This window comes from Mobula birostris, unplaced genomic scaffold (assembly GCF_030028105.1).
Source record: "Mobula birostris isolate sMobBir1 unplaced genomic scaffold, sMobBir1.hap1 scaffold_1237, whole genome shotgun sequence".
Classification (NCBI taxonomy): Eukaryota; Metazoa; Chordata; class Chondrichthyes; order Myliobatiformes; family Myliobatidae; genus Mobula; species Mobula birostris.
In genome coordinates this window covers 51,571-72,835 of record NW_027274278.1, presented here as the reverse complement: position 1 = coordinate 72,835, position 21,265 = coordinate 51,571, and the positions used below count along the sequence as shown (strand labels likewise).

The 21,265-nt window shown below is 55.6% G+C and overlaps 1 protein-coding gene across 1 annotated transcript in view; it reads left to right on the top strand.

Annotated features, from left to right (window-relative positions):
- Nucleotides 1–14,621, top strand: part of galnt14 (UDP-N-acetyl-alpha-D-galactosamine:polypeptide N-acetylgalactosaminyltransferase 14 (GalNAc-T14)) — a gene marked incomplete at its 5' end in the record, with an annotated part of 48,379 nt that extends 33,758 nt beyond the window's left edge. The window contains 5 exons of the mRNA XM_072250029.1: nt 605–697; nt 2,210–2,293; nt 5,050–5,179; nt 10,389–10,508; nt 12,627–14,621. Coding sequence (XP_072106130.1) covers nt 605–697; nt 2,210–2,293; nt 5,050–5,179; nt 10,389–10,508; nt 12,627–12,779 — 580 coding nt within the window. The remainder of the gene's footprint in view (nt 1–604; nt 698–2,209; nt 2,294–5,049; nt 5,180–10,388; nt 10,509–12,626) is intronic.
- Nucleotides 14,622–21,265: the final 6,644 nt, after the last annotated feature.

Below are 21,265 nucleotides of genomic sequence, written 5' to 3'. Positions count from 1 at the left end.
TTGGGTGTCAGAGGGTCTGAGCCTTGTCCGTGTCACCTCACTACTCCCTCATGCCCTCAAACCCCGCCCCCACACCCTCTCCCCACTTCTTACCCCAAACCCCTCCTTCCCCCACATCCCACACGCACCCTTCACCCACTCTTCCCCAGACCCTTCCCTTCCTGCTCACCCCCTTCCCCACCACCCCTTAAACTCCCTCACAGGACTCCCATCCCTCCACTCTACTAAACACACCACATTCCCCAGCTTCCAGTTTCTGACAGCTCAGCCGCAGAGGTGCTGAGAGCCCCAGCAATCTTCTTCACCACCTCTCACAACTTCTCGGGACATACCTCATCTGATCCTTGGATTTTACCCACCCACACTCTGGACAATCCTGCACCTCATCCTTCTTAATACTAACCTGCCCCAGAATATCTACATCCATCTCCCCTGGGTGACCACAGTTCTCCCTGAGGACCTTACAAACGTCCCCTGGATCCTCACACTGACTACCCTTCCTGAACATCCATTCCTTCCCTTTCTGTGTTGTATCTGGGAATTCTTTCTCAAATTCCCTGCACGTCTGCCGAGCCTGAGCCCCGTCACCATTCTGTGCTTGCAGGAACACGAGGCGGACGGTCGAGGTGTGGATGGACGAGTTCAAGCATTTCTACTATGCTGCCCGGCCGTCAGCCAGGGGAAAACCCTACGAAGAGTAAGTGGGCAGGTGGGGAGAGTCTCCACCGTCACCTGAATCCTCAACAGCCTCGGGAATATTCGGTTTCAGACCCCCACTGTTTGCGCGGTCGAGAATCTTGAAGATTGACATCCTCTTGGTAGAGACAGTGCACGCAGCCTCCACACTTCTAGGGCGGTACTGTGTCCCGGTGCCTCACACCTCCCGAGACTTGGGTCTGATCCTAAGCTCAGGCCCTGCCTATGTGTGCGATGTGCACATTCTCCCTGTGATCGTCTGTGTCTCCACTGGCTGCTCCAGTTTCCCCCCACACCCCAAAGGTGTGCGGGTCGGTAGGTTAATTGATGTGGGTGAGGGTAAAATCTGGGGAGAATGGAACAGGTGACAGGGAAATTGCAGTGAATGCGATTACTCGTGAGCTAGCATAAACACGATGGGACAAATGACTTCCTTCGATGGCAGAGTGTGCTTTGGATGAGCGACTGTCCCTGTTCCTGTACTGCCCCATCCGGGGTATGTTCCACCGTTTCCTGTGATTGACCTTGACTTGCTGATATGGAGTTGAGGTGTCCGTGTCTGGATGAGAGGTTGAACAACCCACTGCGTGGTGCAGGAACAGCAACGGTCACAGAGACTGACACAGTGGTGTGGTCACCCCTTGTTCTCCCAAACTCCACCCAACACAGGCCCAGAATCTTCAGCTCCGCATCCCACTCTACGTCCATGTTGTGCTTACTGTTCCTGACTCCACCGTGCTCTGATCCAGCTGCAGGTCCAACTCTTCACCAGACCTCAACACATTTGTTAGCGGAGGCCAGCTGCGAGTTCACTTTCCAGGCTGCTCTCAGTCACTCGGAGTTGTGGTCACATCTTGGACCAGGAGGTCCTTCCCTCCCAGTCCTACTTCCAGTTCCCTTCCAAATTGTGACCACAGCTCACAGTGATTCCAACCCATTTACCCCCACAAACCTCCCCCTCCTCCAGAAACCTCCTTCACCCCATATCTCCTCGCCTTCCAAATCCTTTCCTGAAAAAACACCCCCCTCACTCCATATCTCCTCCCCTTCCATATCCTCCCCCTGAAAACACTTCCTCACCCCATGTCCTTCCCCTTCACATCCTCCCACAAGAAACAACCCTCATCCCAAAAACACCTCCCTCACTCCATATCTCCTTCATTTGCATATCCTCCCCCCAAAAACACCTCTCTCACCCATCCATCTCCTTGCCCCACTACATACCTCTTGAGTCCCCTGCCCTGCACATCCCTCTAGAAGTTCTCTCCCCATTTACACACATCTCCCCACGCATCACCCACACACCCCTCCCTCCATTACCACCACCACCCACCTGCTGTGACTGTCACTGCCATGTTACTCCCACATGCCTTTCCACCCTTTCTGTCATCCTACCTGGAAACTGAGGAAGGATCTGTCTGTGGAGGAGAGGGAAGGTGCGGGTGGATGAGGGAGACAGTTTTGGGGAGGAGGAGGAGTTGTCCAGTGATTATACCTGCTGCATTTCCCTCAGTGTGCAGAGCCGACTACAGCTGAGGAAGGAACTGAAATGTAAATCATTCCGGTGGTACCTGGAGAACATCTACCCCGAACTCAGGTGGGTTCCTGTCCTGTGACACACACACCCTCACCTTCCTCAGCAGCGCACACTGTACAGGCACACCACGATGCATTGCCCAGCCTGTATCACCAGGGATCCTTCCTGGCCCGAGAATCCAGGGATTCACCCTTTCCCTCTAACCCCTCCGTCCCACTCACCCCAACTCAGCACCACCCTGGCTACAGATCATCCCCCACCAGAACATGGGGAAGACTGGTGGGGGTCCCTGGGGCCTGACTCTCCATTCTGTCATTAGTAAACTGGGAATGGTCATCTCCACGGCCTCCGGATCTTGCAGGGGGGCTCAGGGGGAGGAAGGGGTCTGAGACGGGGCTTTCCAATCTCTCACTGGGCTAGAGGGGTCAGTGGCGTGGGATGAGGAGGCAGAAGCCATGGGTGAGGGTAGAGAGTGTGACCCAGAGAGGGGTGGATCAGTCGAGATATTGACGAGAGGGACCAGCCCACCTCCACAGTCACGGCAGACATGGGAGGGCAACAGGTCCTGCAGTACACAGTCAGCTCCATCTCAGCCCACCCACTGACAACAGTCATGCATTAACGCCTGCCACTCTATTCTTCATCAAGCAACCAATGAGTGAGCACAGAAACAGGCAGGTGGGGCAGAAATCTACCCCCCCCTCTGGCTATACCCAGCCCAAGCACACTAAGAACACCCTCTGATTAGAGTGTGTATTGCGGATGACTGTGTCCCAAGCTTCCTGTCAGTGTCCAGTCCCACTACACCCTCGGGGACATGAACCCTGCCCGGTCTGTCTCAGGGACACGAACCCTGCCCGGTCCGACTTGGGGACACAAACCCTGACCGGTCTGACTCTTGGGGACACGAACCCTGACCGGTCTGACTCTTGGGGACACGAACCCTGCCCGATCCGACTCTCAGGAACACGAACCCTGCCCAGTCCGACTCTGGGGGACCCGAACCCTGACCGGTCTGACTCTTGGGGACACGAACCCTGCCCGGTCCAACTCTCGGGAACACGAACCCTGCCCAGTCCGACTCTCGGGGACACGAACCCTGACCGGTCTGACTTGGGGACCCAAACCCTGCCCGGTCTGACTCTTGGGGACACGAACCCTGCCCGGTCCGACTCTCGGGAACACGAACCCTGCCCAGTCCGACTCTCGGGGACACGAACCCTGACCGGTCTGACTTGGGGACCCGAACCCTGCCCGGTCCGACTCTCAGGAACACGAACCCTGCCCAGTCCGACTCTGGGGGACATGAACCCTGACCGGTCTGACTCTTGGGGACACGAACCCTGCCCGGTCTGACTCTTGGGGACACGAACCCTGCCCGGTCCAACTCTCGGGAACACGAACCCTGCCCAGTCCGACTCTCGGGGACACGAACCCTGACCGGTCTGACTTGGGGACCCAAACCCTGCCCGGTCTGACTCTTGGGGACACGAACCCTGCCCGGTCCGACTCTCGGGAACACGAACCCTGCCCAGTCCGACTCTCGGGGACACGAACCCTGACCGGTCTGACTTGGGGACCCGAACCCTGCCCGGTCCGACTCTCAGGAACACGAACCCTGCCCAGTCCGACTCTGGGGGACATGAACCCTGACCGGTCTGACTCTTGGGGACACGAACCCTGCCCGGTCCGACTCTCGGGAACACGAACCCTGCCCAGTCCGACTCTCGGGGACACGAACCCTGACCGGTCTGACTTGGGGACCCGAACCCTGACCGGTCTGACTCTTGGGGACACGAACCCTGCCCGGTCCGACTCTCGGGAACACGAACCCTGCCCAGTCCGACTCTCGGGGACACGAACCCTGACCGGTCTGACTTGGGGACCCGAACCCTGCCCGGTCCGACTCTCAGGAACACGAACCCTGCCCAGTTCGACTCTCGGGGACACGAACCCTGACTGGTCTGACTCTTGGGGACATGAACCCTGCCCGGTCCGACTCTCGGGAACACGAACCCTGCCCAGTCCGACTCTCGGGGACACGAACCCTGACCGGTCTGACTTGGGGACCCGAACCCTGCCCGGTCCGACTCTCGGGGACACGAATCCTGCCCAGTCTGACGTGGGGACATGAACCCTGACTGGTCTGACTCTCGGGGACACGAACCCTGACCGGTCTGACTCTCGGGGACATGAACCCTGACCGGTCCGGCTCAGGGACATGAACCCTGACTGGTCTGACTCTCGGGGATACGAACCCTGCCCGGTCTGACTCTCGGGGACATGAACCCTGCCTGGTCTGACTCAGGGACACGAACCCTGCCCGGTCCGACTCTCGGGAACACGAACCCTGCCCAGTCCGACTCTCGGGGACACGAACCCTGACCGGTCTGACTTGGGGACCCGAACCCTGCCCAGCCCGACTCTCGGGGACACGAATCCTGCCCAGTCTGACGTGGGGACATGAACCCTGCCCAGTCCGACTCTTGGGGACATGAACCCTGACTGGTCTGACTCTCGGGGATACGAACCCTGCCCGGTCTGACTCTCGGGGACATGAACCCTGCCTGGTCTGACTCAGGGACACAAACCCTGAGCAGTCCGACTCTGGGGGACACCAACCCTGCCCGGTCCGACTCTGGGGGACACCAACCCTGCCCGGTCTGACTCTCAGGGACACGAACCCTGCCCGGTCCAACTCTCGGGCACACCAACCCTGACCAGTCTGACTCTCGGGGACATGAACCCTGACCGGTCTGACTCGGGGACACAAACCCTGACCAGTCTGACTCTGGGATTTGGTGATTTTCCTGCAGGATTCCTGTTGAAGCAGATTCCCTCCCAGCTGTTATCCGGCAGAGACAGGAATGTGTGGGGACAGTCAGAGCTCTGGATGGGGACCAGCTAACTGTCACACTTCAGCCCTGCAGCCGAACGGCAAGCCAGGTAACGGAACCCAAGGCTGTTACATGTGATGAAATCTCTGACGTGGGCCTGGGGCATCACATCACCCGTACAATAAGATCAGAGTTAATCGACAACCACCAACTCACTCTCCCACCTGTGGTCAGATACGTTAATTCACTACAGCCCAAATATTTGAAGATCACAGCCATGAGCACACTTGGAAATCGGAGCTGAGAATCCCAACTATTCACAATCTGTCAGGGGTGGACATTTTTCTCCTTCTCAACGTTTACCTTTGCTGCCAATTCCTGAACTGCCAGCCAGAGCAATCACCCTGCAGTCCCTTGCTGGTCTTGTGTGTCCCACTGAGATATCTGGATGGAGCTCTGGAAATCGGTCCTGCGGCCTCCCAGGTCCATGCTGAGCATCAACCTCCCATTATCGCCAATCCTACACCAGTTCCATTTCGTTCTGCCACATTCCCCTCATCTCCTGATTCCACTAACCTCATGCTGAATGACCAACCGAGCACACAACCACCGTGACTCACTAACCGACCACACAACCACCGTGACTCACTAACCGAGCACACAACCGTGACTCACTAACCGACCACACAACCACCGTGACTCACTAACCGACCACACAACCGTGACTCACTAACCGACCACACAACCACCGTGACTCACTAACCGACCACACAACCGTGACTCACTAACCGACCACACAACCGTGACTCACTAACCGACCACACAACCACCGTGACTCACTAACCGACCACACAACCGTGACACACTAACCGAGCACACAACCGTGACTCACTAACCGACCACACAACCACCGTGACTCACTAACTGAACACACAACCGTGACTCACTAACCGACCACACATCCACCGTGACTCACTAACCGAGCACACAACCGTGACTCACTAACCGACCGCACAACCACCGTGACTCACTAACCGACCGCACAACCACCGTGACTCACTAACCGACCACACAACCGTGACTCACTAACCGACCACACAACCACCGTGACTCACTAACCGACCACACAACCGTGACTCACTAACCGAGCACACAACCGTGACTCACTAACCGACCACACAACCACCGTGACTCACTAACCGACCACACAACCGTGACTCACTAACCGACCACACAACCGTGACTCACTAACCGAGCACACAACCGTGACTCACTAACCGACCACACAACCGTGACTCACTAACCGAGCACACAACCACCGTGACTCACTAACCGAGCACACAACCACCGCGACTCACTAACCGACCACACAACCGTGACTCACTAACCGAGCACACAACCACCGTGACTCACTAACCGAGCACACAACCACCGTGACTCACTAACCGAGCACACGACCGTGACTCACTAACCGAGCACACGACCGTGACTCACTAACCGACCACACAACCGTGACTCACTAACCGAGCACACAACCACCGTGACTCACTAACCAAGCACACAACCACCGTGACTCACTAACCGACCACACAACCGTGACTCACTAACCGAGCACACAACCACCGTGACTCACTAACCGACCACACAACCACCGTGACTCACTAACCGACCACACAACCGTGACTCACTAACCGAGCACACAACCACCGTGACTCACTAACCGAGCACACAACCGTGACTCACTAACCGACCACACAACCGTGACTCACTAACCGACCACACAACCACCGTGACTCACTAACCGACCACACAACCGTGACTCACTAACCGACCACACAACCACCGTGACTCACTAACCGACCACACAACCGTGACTCACTAACCGAGCACACAACCACCGTGACTCACTAACCGACCACACAACCACCGTGACTCACTAACCGAGCACACCACCGTGACTCACTAACCGAGCACACCACCGTGACTCACTAACCGACCACACAACCACCGTGACTCACTAACTGAGCACACAACCACCGTGACTCACTAACCGACCACACAACCGTGACTCACTAACCGACCACACAACCACCGTGACTCACTAACCGACCACACAACCGTGACTCACTAACCGACCACACAACCACCGTAACTCACTAACCAAGCACACAACCGTGACTCACTAACCGAGCACACCACCGTGACTCACTAACCGAGCACACAACCACTGTGACTCACTAACCGAGCACACAACCGTGACTCACTAACCAAGCACACAACCACCGTGACTCACTAACCGACCACACAACCACCGTGACTCACTAACCGACCACACAAACACCGTGACTCACTAACCGAGCACACAACCACCGTGACTCACTAACCGACCACACAACCACCGTGACTCACTAACCGAGCACACAACCGTGACTCATTAACCGACCACACAACCACCGTGACTCACTAACCGACCACACAACCACCGTGACTCACTAACCGACCACACAACCGTGACTCACTAACCGAGCACACAACCATGACTCACTAACTGAGCACACAACCGTGACTCACTAACCGAGCACACAACCACCGTGACTCACTAACCGACCACACATCCACCGTGACTCACTAACCGAGCACACAACCATGACTCACTAACCGAGCACACAACCGTGACTCACTAACCGAGCACACAACCACCGTGACTCACTAACCAACCACACAACCGTGACTCACTAACCGACCACACAACCACCGTGACTCACTAACCGACCACACAACCGTGACTCACTAACCGAGCACACAACCACCGTGACTCACTAACCGACCACACAACCGTGACTCACTAACCAAGCACACAACCGTGACTCACTAACCGAGCACACAACCGTGACTCAGTAACCGAGCACACAATCACTGTGACTCACTAACCGACCACACAACCGTGACTCACTAACCGACCACACAACCACCGTGACTCACTAACCGACCACACATCCACCGTGACTCACTAACCGAGCACACAACCGTGACTCACTAACCGAGCACACAACCACCGTGACTCACTAACCGAGCACACAACCACCATGACTCACTAACCGACCACACATCCACCGTGACTCACTAACCGAGCACACAACCGTGATTCACTAACCGAGCACACAACCACCGTGACTCACTAACCGACCACACAACCGTGACTCACTAACCGAGCACACAACCACCGTGACTCACTAACCGAGCACACAACCACCGTGACTCACTAACCGACCACACAACCGTGACTCACTAACCGAGCACACAACCACCATGACTCACTAACCGACCACACAACCGTGACTCACTAACCGACCACACAACCACCGTGACTCACTAACCGAGCACACAACCACCGTGACTCACTAACCGAGCACACAACCACCGTGACTCACTAACCGAGCACACAACCGTGACTCACTAACCGAGCACACAACCACCGTGACTCACTAACCGAGCACACAACCACCGTGACTCACTAACCAACCACACAACCGTGACTCACTAACCGAGCACACCACCGTGACTCACTAACCGACCACACAACCACCGTGACTCACTAACCGACCACACAACAACCGTGACTCACTAACCGAGCACACAACCACCGTGACTCACTAACCGAGCACACAACCACCGTGACTCACTAACCGAGCACACAACCGTGACTCATTAACCGAGCACACAACCACCGTGACTCACTAACCGAGCACACAACCACCGTGACTCACTAACCGACCACACAACCATGACTCACTAACCGAGCACACAACCACCGTGACTCACTAACCGAGCACACAACCACCGTGACTCACTAACCGAGCACACAACCGTGACTCACTAACCGAGCACACAACCACCGTGACTCACTAACCGACCACACAACCGTGACTCACTAACCAAGCACACAACCACCGTGACTCACTAACCGAGCACACAACCACCGTGACTCACTAACCGACCACACAACCGTGACTCACTAACCGAGCACACAACCACCGTGACTCACTAACCGAGCACACAACCACCGTGCCTCACTAACCGACCACACAACCGTGACTCACTAACCAAGCACACAACCGTGACTCACTAACCGAGCACACAACCACCGTGACTCACTAACCGACCACACCACCACTGTGACTCACTAACCGACCACACAACCGTGACTCACTAACCGAGCACACAACCACCGTGACTCACTAACCGAACCCAGCGCCAAACTCAAGCCCACAGTTCACAGGTCCAGTCAGCGGTTACTACAAAAGCTATGGAATCATGATCCAGTGCCTCAACTCCATGAATGGTTCAACAGACCAGACACCAGAGTCATGGTGTCGTACAGCAGCGAAACATCCCTTTGTCCCACCCTGTCCCTGCTGACCAAGGCAGCTCCCTGAGTTGGTGCCATTTGCCTGTGCTTGGCCCATCCCTATCCATGTAAGTACCTTTTAAATCTTGTTCTTGTTCTTCCTATGGCAGCTCATCCCAGACACACGCCAACTCTGGGCGAACAAGTTGCTGCTCCAGTCTCTTTGAGATCTTTGCCCACTCAATTAATCCCTGCCTTCTGGTTGTATCGAGCCAAGCCTGAGAAATAGACTGGGACCATTCACCTTCTCAGTACCTCTTGTGCTTTTACATACGGTCTTCCCTCAGCCCCCTCCAGTCTCAGAACACATTCACAGCCTACCCAGCCTTTCGCAGGGCTCGCACGTTCTATTTTCTTATTGGGGCCATTTGGCCCGTCAACTGTAATGCTGTCTCTCGGAGCAATCCCATCATTCCATTGTCCCATTTATCTCCCTGAAAAGCTCTCTCAACCCTCCACTCAAACACTGTAACTTACTTTAACCCCTTACAGTACGGGTTCCCACCGAACTCGATGTCAGCGGGTACGTGTGTGGAAACCAGTGCGGCTGGTCGCAGGGAGAACACGCAAACTCCACAGGAATCAGCACGCACAGTCGGGGTGGAACCCCATTCTCCGGAGCTTTGAGGCAGCAGCACTCGCTGTTAGTTTCAATGCAGAGACTCAGTCAACCAGGGTCGTGGTACAGTAACGGGAAAGTTCCCCGACTTTCACTGACATGAGTTAGTTATCAGTGAGGTATGATGGTGACTGCACACCACACAAACATGGTGGGTTCACTGAGACAGCCGTCTGACCGTCCCCTCCACCGATGTGGTCTGCACCTTCCTCTGTGCTGTGGGAGTACTGGCTGCCCTTGCTCTATCCTGCTCCCTCACAACATTTGATCTTTCCCCCCCCCCCCCACCAGGAGTGGACTTTCAGTCACAAGCAGCACATCATCCAGCGACAGCTTTGTCTCTCCGTGGCCTCCCTGTTCCCAGCATCGCAGGTCATTCTCGCAACGTGCAGTGACGAGGACGCAAAGCAGGTAATGTCAGTCCCACGTGGGTCCCCAGATCCAGCAACCCCCCCCCCCGCCCCGCCCCGCCCCACTCCTGACCACCCCCGCCCCGCCCCGTCGAGCTCCGGACCCCCCCCCCGCCTGCCCCGCCGAGCACTGGACCCCCCCCCCCCCCGCCCGCCCGCCGAGTACTGAATATCCGTGCCACTGAGGAGCAGACACCTACCCCTCCTGGCATGTATGTGTGTACACGTGCATTTTGTGTGTAGCTGTTCACTTTGTACACCTCTGGGCTCTGCTTGTACAGAGTGTCACTGCTATCTGTCACTGTCCCTCTCTGTGTCCTGTAAGTGATGGGTACAGTCAGTAACATGCCTGCAGGTAGAGTCTAACCCTCTCCTCTGAATGTGACAGCAACCCTATAACTTCTGTAGACGGTGCTCTGTAACCTGACCCTGTCCCCCTCTCTCTGATCAGAGGGTACAGTCAGTAACCACCTGTAGACGGTGCTCTGTAACCTGACCCTATCCCTCTCTCTCTGATCAGAGGGAGTACAGTCAGTACCACCTGTAGACGGTGCTCTGTAACCTGACCCTGTCCCTCTCTCTCTGATCGGAGAAGGTACAGTCAGTAACCACCTGTAGACGGTGCTCTGTAACCTGACCCTATCCCTCTCTCTCTGATCAGAGGGTACAGTCAGTAACCACCTGTAGACGGTGCTCTGTAACCTGACCCTGTCCCTCTCTCTCTGATCGGAGAAGGTACAGTCAGTAACCACCTGTAGACGGTGCTCTGTAACCTGACCCTATCCCTCTCTCTCTGATCAGAGGGTACAGTCAGTAACCACCTGTAGACGGTGCTCTGTAACCTGACCCTGTCCCTCTCTCTCTGATCAGAGGGTACAGTCAGTAACCACCTGTAGACGGTGCTCTGTAACCTGACCCTGTCCCTCTCTCTCTGATCGGAGAAGGTACAGTCAGTAACCACCTGTAGACGGTGCTCTGTAACCTGACCCTGTCCCTCTCTCTCTGATCGGAGAAGGTACAGTCAGTAACCACCTGTAGACGGTGCTCTGTAACCTGACCCTGTCCCTCTGTCTCTGATCGGAGAAGGTACAGTCAGTAACCACCTGTAGACGGTGCTCTGTAACCTGACCCTATCCCTCTCTCTCTGATCAGAGGGTACAGTCAGTAACCACCTGTAGACGGTGCTCTGTAACCTGACCCTGTCCCTCTCTCTCTGATCAGAGGGTACAGTCAGTAACCACCTGTAGACGGTGCTCTGTAACCTGACCCTGTCCCTCTCTCTCTGATCAGAGGGTACAGTCAGTAACCACCTGTAGACGGTGCTCTGTAACCTGACCCTATCCCTCTCTCTCTGATCAGAGGGTACAGTCAGTAACCACCTGTAGACGGTGCTCTGTAACCTGACCCTGTCCCTCTCTCTCTGATCAGAGGGTACAGTCAGTAACCACCTGTAGACGGTGCTCTGTAACCTGACCCTGTCCCTCTCTCTCTGATCAGAGGGTACAGTCAGTAACCACCTGTAGACGGTGCTCTGTAACCTGACCCTGTCCCTCTCTCTCTGATCGGAGAAGGTACAGTCAGTAACCACCTGTAGACGGTGCTCTGTAACCTGACCCTGTCCCTCTCTCTCTGATCAGAGGGTACAGTCAGTAACCACCTGTAGACGGTGCTCTGTAACCTGACCCTGTCCCTCTCTCTCTGATCGGAGAAGGTACAGTCAGTAACCACCTGTAGACGGTGCTCTGTAACCTGACCCTGTCCCTCTCTCTCTGATCAGAGGGTACAGTCAGTAACCACCTGTAGACGGTGCTCTGTAACCTGACCCTATCCCTCTCTCTCTGATCAGAGGGTACAGTCAGTAACCACCTGTAGACGGTGCTCTGTAACCTGACCCTGTCCCTCTCTCTCTGATCAGAGGGAGTACAGTCACCTGTAGGTAGTGTGCCGTACCCAGACGCTGTCCCCCTCTCTATCCCAACTGCAATGGGTGATGTTATCGACACATGTAGGTGGGACAGTGTAACCTGACACTCCTGCACCATCCTATCGGAGGGAACAGTCAGTAACCTTCAGTAGACAGTGTACTATAACCCGACGCTGTATCTTTCTATCCCAACAGCGATGGCGGAGGTCTGGCTCTCGGATCGAGCACAAGCTGTCTCATTACTGTCTGGACAGTGAGGTGCTGGGAGGTGCAGAGGACAGCCCGAGGGTCCTGGTGATCAACCCCTGCGAGGTGGCAGTACTCAGTCAGCGCTGGGTGGTGGCGTAGAGCCGTGGGCAGGGCAGGCAGTGAGCAGCAACGCCCTGAGCCTGTCCCACAGCGAACATCAACATCGGCCTCTGGGGCAGGAGATGCACTGAGGTCCAATCACGGCCCCCACCCCGTCACTGGATTAAATCTGGAAAGAGGCAGACTACGGACACGGTTGGAGCAAGAACTCAACCCGGACAGTTTGGGCAAAGACTGGAACTCAGCCGTATCAGTTCCTCGCCCGGTTCCTCAGAGCCTTCATCTGTGTGGGAGAGCGGCGGTAGCCAGTGGGCCTCAGTTTACCACCCGCCCTTCTCTGCTCCTGAGAGGGTGGGGTGAGGATTTACCACCCGCCCTTCTCTGCCCCTGAGAGGGTGGGGTTGGGAGTGAGGCCCGCTGTAGTTCTGGTGAAGGTGCCCCCGGAGGCAGCTGGGGATGGCGTTCTGGGATGCACACCCAGTGACGATGGAGGTCTGAGGACTTGGAGAGGAAGTTGAGGGAGTACGGGGCTGAGAGAGCTGTTGGTCACCTGATGATGTTTCCATCTACGGTGGGTTCCAGGTGCGGGATGGGTCTGTTTCGAACACCCAGAGCACTGTTCGTCCCCAATTTGTGGAGGATGTATCACAACAAACAGGCGGTGGTTTCAGACCATTCGGAACGAAGGGGAGTCCGGGGGCCGTCACCCACTCTAAGGAACTGGGTGACGGGAATGCTGAATTGGGCTAAATGCCAAGAGTGCTGGACACTCCAAGGTGTGTCTGTGGGGAAAGAAAGAGTCAAAAACCCTCCACAGGCACTGCTACAGCTCAGATTCCCCAGAGGTGGGAGAGGGGCGCCGGGAGCCAAGCTGAGGTAGTGACTGAGCGAGTGAAATCCTGTAAACCAGGGACAGTGGGAGGGATGGGGTACCAGGAGACCAGGGCGCTAGGGGACGGGCACCAGGAGACAGGAGCCTTAGAAACAGACAATCCTGCATATTGGAGGAGGGGGAACATTGGGGGGCCATTACTGACAGAGGGGTAGACACCAGGCGTGGACACTGGGAGAGGGACAAACACTGGGGATGGACACTGGGAGTGGGATAGACACCGGGGGTGGACACTGGGAGCGGGACAAACACTGGGGATGGACACTGGGAGAGGGACAAACACTGGGGATGGACACTGGGAGTGGGATAGACACCGGGGGTGGACACTGGGAGCGGGATAGACATCGGGGGTGGACACTGGGAGAGGGACAAACACTGGAGATGGACACTGGGACTGAGATAGACACCGGGGGTGGACACTGGGAGCGGGACAAACACTGGGGATGGACACTGGGAGTGAGATAGACACCGGGGGGTGGACACTGGGAGCGGGATAGACATCGGGGGTGGACACTGGGAGAGGGACAAACACTGGGGATGGACACTGGGAGTGAGATAGACACCGGGGGTGGACACTGGGAGCGGGATAGACATCGGGGGTGGACACTGGGAGAGGGACAAACACTGGAGATGGACACTGGGACTGGGATAGACACCAGGGGGTGGACACTGGGAGTGGGACAAACACTGGGGATGGACACTTGGAGAGGTACAGACAGTGGGGGAACGGACTGGGTGAGGGACAGTCTCTATGAGAGGGATGGATACTGAGGGACGAACTCAGAGGTTGGGGTTACCGGGTGACAGGACATGGGGACGCTATTGGAGGGAGACAGTGGGGGAACGGGCACTGGGGGATGGGACAAACCGGGCCATGGTCTCCTGCTGCCCTGATCCGGGGCAAATGGAAGTGTGAGGGGCAGCGAGCGAGCAGCTGCGGTGTGGGACGTCGGGACCGATTGCAGACCGGATATACCCCGTGTTTGGTGACAGTAAACTGCAATGTGACCCCACCCTCTGTGTCCGCGTCTCTTCTTCAACACCTCCCCCTCTGACACCACCGGGATAGATCCCCACCCCGAGGGACTATCACCGGTGGGAGGGGGGCACTGGCCGCCCCCTGTAGCGCAGACCAAGAGCCTACTGCATGTATTTGTGGGTCCTGCCCGGTATCCCCGTGAACTACATGTGCCCAGGCTGACAGAACCGATTAACCAGCAGACACGTCTGGGCTGTAGCGGCGTGCGTCGGTACCATGACCGGCTCCATCCATAGGAGAATGGGGCATCTGGGATGACCAGACGGACACAGCGGCGCCCTCGCTCCTTCCCTGGCTTTTTAAAGTGAAATCGGTGGAACCTCAATTCACATCCGCAGCACCAGGATTAGAAATTCCCCCCTCGGCCCTCACCCGCTTTGAGAATTTATTAATGAGGAATATGTCGGTCATTCAGTGAGAACATTCATTTTCCAGCACATTCCCCAAATCGCGTGATTCCCCGTTATCCAGAGATATGCTGATGTCCGTTTAAATGCATTCATTGACTCAGCACTCGTCTCCCAACACCAACGCCACCCGCCACGCTCCCTCCCTGGCGCGACCCTCGTCCGCAGTCCACCAGTCACCTCTGGCCTCTATCTCAGCACGAACCCACCCCCATACCGGTCAGTTCAATGCAGAGTTTCTATTCCCCCCGCGATACCAGTCAGTCCGATACAGAGTTTCTATTCACCCCCCCATACCGGTCAGTCGATACACAGTTTCTATTCCCCCACCCCCCATACCGGTCAGTCCGATACAGAATTTCTATTCCCCCCCATATCAGTCAGTCCGATACAGAGTTTCTATTCACCCCCCCATACCGGTCAGTCGATACACAGTTTCTATTCCCCCACCCCCCCCCATACCGATCAGTCCGATACAGAGTTTCTATTCCCCCCACCCCATACCAGTCAGTCTGATACAGAGTTTCTATTCACACCCCGCCATACCGGTCAGTCGATACAGAGTTTCTATTTCACCCCCCCCCTCCATTCCAGTCAGTCCGATACAGAGTTTCTATGCCCCCCACCCCCCGCCATACCAGTCAGTCTGATACAGAGTTTCTATTCCCCACCCAACCCATACCGGTCAGTCCGATACAGAGTTTCTATTCCCCACCCCCCATACCGGTCAGTCCGATACAGAGTTTCTATTCCCCCACCCCCCCATACCGGTCAGTCTGATACAGAGTTTCTATTCACACCCCGCCATACCGGTCAGTCGATACAGAGTTTCTATTTCACCCCCCCCTCCATTCCGGTCAGTCCGATACAGAGTTTATATGCCCCCCCCGCCATACCAGTCAGTCTGATACAGAGTTTCTATTACCCACCCCCCCCCCATACCGGTCAGTCCGATACAGAGTTTCTATTCCCCACCCCCCATACCGGTCAGTCCGATACAGAGTTTCTATTCCCCACCCCATACCGGTCAGTCCGATACAGAGTTTCTATTCCCCCCCCCCATACCGGTCAGTCCGATACAGAGTTTCTATTCCCCCACCCCCCCATACCGGTCAGTCGATACAGAGTTTCTATTTCCCCACCCCCCCATGCCGGTCAGTCCGATACAGAGTTTCTATGCACCCCCGCCATACCAGTCAGTCTGATACAGAGTTTCTATTCCCCACCCCCCCCATACCGGTCAGTCCGATACAGAGTTTCTATTACCCCCCCACATACCGGTCAGTCCGCTACGGAGTTTCTATTCCCCACACCCCCCATACCTGTCAGTCCGATACAGAGTTGCTATTGCTCCCCATCCCTCCCCATACCGGTCAGTCCGATACAGAGTTTCTATCCCTCCCCATACCGTCAGTCCCAATGCAGAGTTTCTATTCCCCCCCCCCCATACCGGTCAGTCCGATAGAGAGTTTCAATTCCCCACCCCCATACTGGTCAGTCCGATACAGAGTTTCTATTCCCCCCCCATACCGGTCAGTCCGATACAGATTTTCTATTCACCCCCCCCCCCAATACCGGTCAGACCGATACAGAGTTTCTATTCTCCCCTCCCCCCCCCATACTGGTCAGTCCCGATACACAGATTTTATTCCCCCCCATACCGATCAGTCCGATACAGAGTTTCTATTCTCCCCCATACCGGTCAATCCAATACAGAGTTTCTATCCCCCTCCCCCCACATACCGCTCAGTCCCGATACAGAGTTTCTATTCCCCCCCATACCGGTCAGTCCGATACAGTGTTTCTATTCCCCCACCCCCATACCGGTCAGTCCGATACAGAGTTTCTATTCCCGCCCCCATACCGGTCAGTCCGCTACGGAGTTTCTATTCCCCACACCCCCCATACCTGTCAGTCCGATACAGAGTTGCTATTGCTCCCCATCCCTCCCCATACCGGTCAGTCCGATACAGAGTTTCTATCCCTCCCCATACCGTCAGTCCCAATGCAGAGCTTCTATTCCCCCCCCCCCCATACCGGTCAGTCCGATAGAGAGTTTCAATTCCCCACCCCCATACTGGTCAGTCCGATACAGAGTTTCTATTTCCCCCCCCATACCGGTCAGTCCGATACAGAGTTTCTATTCCCCCCCCATACCAGTCAGTCTGATACAGAGTTTCTATTCCCCCCCCCATACCGTTCAGTCCTATACAGAGTATCTATCCCCCTCCCCATACCGGTCAGTCCGATACAGGGTTTCTATTCCCCCTCCCATACAGGTCAGTCCGATACAGCGTTTCTATTTCCTCGCCCCCCCATACCGGTCAGTCCGATACAGAGTTTCTATTCCCCCGCCCCTCCCCCATAACGGTCAGTCCGATACAGAGTTTCTATTCCCCCCCCGCCATAACAGTCAGTCCGATACAGAGTTTCTATTCCGTCCCCCATACTGGTCAGTCCCGATACAGAGTTTCTATTCCCCCCCCCCATACCGGTCAGTCTGATACAGAGTTTCTATTCCCCCCCCCCCCCATACTGGTCAGTCCGATACAGAGTTTCTATTCCCCACCCCCCCATACCGGTCAGTCCCAATACAGAGTTTCTATTCCCCCCCCATTACTGGTCAGTCCTGATACAGAGTTTCTATTCCCCACCTCATACCGTTCATTCCGATGCAGAGTTTGTATTCCCCACCCCATACCGATCAGTCCGATACCGAGTTTCAATTCCTCACCCCCATACTTGTCAGTCCGATACAGAGTTTCTATTCCCCCCCCCCCCATACCGGTCAGTCCCGATACAGAGTTTCTATTCACCCCCCCCATACCGGTCAGACCGATACAGAGTTTCTATTCTCCCCTCCCCCCCCCCATACTGGTCAGTGCCGATACAGAGTTTCTATTCCCCCCCCATACCGGTCAGTCCGATACAGTGTTTCTATTACCCCCCCACATACCGGTCAGTCCCAATACAGAGTTTCTATTTCCCCCCATACCGGTCAGTCTGATACAGAGTTTCTATTCCCCCCCCCCCATACTGGTCAGTCCGATACAGAGTTTCTATTCCCCACCCCCCCATACCGGTCAGTCCCAATACAGAGTTTCTATTCCCCCCCCATACTGGTCAGTCCCGATACAGAGTTTCTATTCCCCCCCCCCCATACCGGTCAGTCTGATACAGAGTTTCTATTCCCCCCCCCCATACTGGTCAGTCCCGATACAGAGTTTCTATTCCCCCCCCCCCCATACCGGTCAGACCGATACAGAGTTTCTTTTCCCCACTCCCCATTCCGGTCAGTCCCAATACAGAGTTTCTATTCCCCCCCCCCATACCGGTCAGTCCGATACAGAGTTTCTATTCCCTCCCCTCATACCCGTCAGTCCCGATACAGAGTTAATATTCCCCCCCCATACCGGTCAGTCCGATACAGTGTTTCTATTACCCCCCCACATACCGGTCAGTCCCAATACAGAGTTTCTATTTCCCCCCATACCGGTCAGTCCCATACAGAGTTTCTATTCCCCCCCCCACATACCGGTCAGTCCGATACAGAGTTTCTATTCCCCCCGCCATACCGGTCAGTCCGCTACAGAATTTCTATTCCCCACACCCCCCATACCTGTCAGTCCGATACAGAGTTGCTATTGCTCCCCATCCCTCCCCATACCGGTCAGTCCGATACAGAGTTTCTATCCCCCCCCATACCGTCAGTCCCAATGCAGAGTTTCTATTCCCCCCCCCCCCATAACGGTCAGTCCGATACAGAGTTTCTATTCCCCCACCCCATACCGTTCAGTCCAATGCAGAGTTTCTATTCCCCCCCCCCATACCGGTCAGTCCTGATACAGAGTTTCTATTCCCTCCCCCCAATACCAGTCAGTCTGATACAGAGTTTCTATTACCCCCACCCATACCGGTCAGTCCGATACAGAGTTTCTATTCCCCCCCAATACCGGTCAGTCCGATACAGAGTTTCTATCCCCCCACCCCCATACTGGTCAGTCCCGATACAGAGTTTCTATGCACCCCCGCCATACCAGTCAGTCTGATACAGAGTTTCTATTCCCCACCCCCCCCATACCGGTCAGTCCGATACAGAGTTTCTATTACCCCCCCACATACCGGTCAGTCCGCTACGGAGTTTCTATTCCCCACACCCCCCCATACCTGTCAGTCCGATACAGAGTTGCTATTGCTCCCCATCCCTCCCCATACCGGTCAGTCCGATACAGAGTTTCTATCCCTCCCCATACCGTCAGTCCCAATGCAGAGTTTCTATTCCCCCCCCCCCCATACCGGTCAGTCCGATAGAGAGTTTCAATTCCCCACCCCCATACTGGTCAGTCCGATACAGAGTTTCTATTCCCCCCCATACCGGTCAGTCCGATACAGATTTTCTATTCACCCCCCCCCCAATACCGGTCAGACCGATACAGAGTTTCTATTCTCCCCTCCCCCCCCATACTGGTCAGTCCCGATACACAGATTTTATTCCCCCCCCATACCGATCAGTCCGATACAGAGTTTCTATTCTCCCCCCATACCGGTCAATCCAATACAGAGTTTCTATCCCCCTCCCCCCACATACCGCTCAGTCCCGATACAGAGTTTCTATTCCCCCCATACCGGTCAGTCCGATACAGTGTTTCTATTCCCCCACCCCCATACCGGTCAGTCCGATACAGAGTTTCTATTCCCGCCCCCATACCGGTCAGTCCGCTACGGAGTTTCTATTCCCCACACCCCCCATACCTGTCAGTCCGATACAGAGTTGCTATTGCTCCCCATCCCTCCCCATACCGGTCAGTCCGATACAGAGTTTCTATCCCTCCCCATACCGTCAGTCCCAATGCAGAGCTTCTATTCCCCCCCCCCCCCATACCGGTCAGTCCGATAGAGAGTTTCAATTCCCCACCCCCATACTGGTCAGTCCGATACAGAGTTTCTATTTCCCCCCCCATACCGGTCAGTCCGATACAGAGTTTCTATTCCCCCCCCATACCAGTCAGTCTGATACAGAGTTTCTATTCCCCCCCCCATACCGTTCAGTCCTATACAGAGTATCTATCCCCCTCCCCATACCGGTCAGTCCGATACAGGGTTTCTATTCCCCCTCCCCATACAGGTCAGTCCGATACAGCGTTTCTATTTCCTCGCCCCCCCATACCGGTCAGTCCCGATACAGAGTTTCTATTCCCCCCCCCCCCATACCGGTCAGTCTGATACAGAGTTTCTATTCCCCCCCCCCCCATACTGGTCAGTCCGATACAGAGTTTCTATTCCCCACCCCCCCATACCGGTCAGTCCCAATACAGAGTTTCTATTCCCCCCCATACTGGTCAGTCCTGATACAGAGTTTCTATTCCCCACCTCATACCGTTCATTCCGATGCAGAGTTTGTATTCCCCACCCCATACCGATCAGTCCGATACCGAGTTTCAATTCCTCACCCCCATACTTGTCAGTCCGATACAGAGTTTCTATTCCCCCCCCCCCCCATACCGGTCAGTCCCGATACAGAGTTTCTATTCACCCCCCCCATACCGGTCAGACCGATACAGAGTTTCTATTCTCCCCTCCCCCCCCCATACTGGTCAGTGCCGATACAGAGTTTCTATTCCCCCCCCATACCGGTCAGTCCGATACAGTGTTTCTATTACCCCCCCACATACCGGTCAGTCCCAATACAGAGTTTCTATTTCCCCCCATACCGGTCAGTCTGATACAGAGTTTCTATTCCCCCCCCCCCCATACTGGTCAGTCCGATACAGAGTTTCTATTCCCCACCCCCCCCATACCGGTCAGTCCCAATACAGAGTTTCTATTCCCCCCCCATACTGGTCAGTCCCGATACAGAGTTTCTATTCCCCCCCCCCCATACCGGTCAGTCTGATACAGAGTTTCTATTCCCCCCCCCCATACTGGTCAGTCCCGATACAGAGTTTCTATTCCCCCCCCCCCCATACCGGTCAGACCGATACAGAGTTTCTTTTCCCCACTCCCCATTCCGGTCAGTCCCAATACAGAGTTTCTATTCCCCCCCCCCATACCGGTCAGTCCGATACAGAGTTTCTATTCCCTCCCCCTCATACCCGTCAGTCCCGATACAGAGTTAATATTCCCCCCCCCATACCGGTCAGTCCGATACAGTGTTTCTATTACCCCCCCACATACCGGTCAGTCCCAA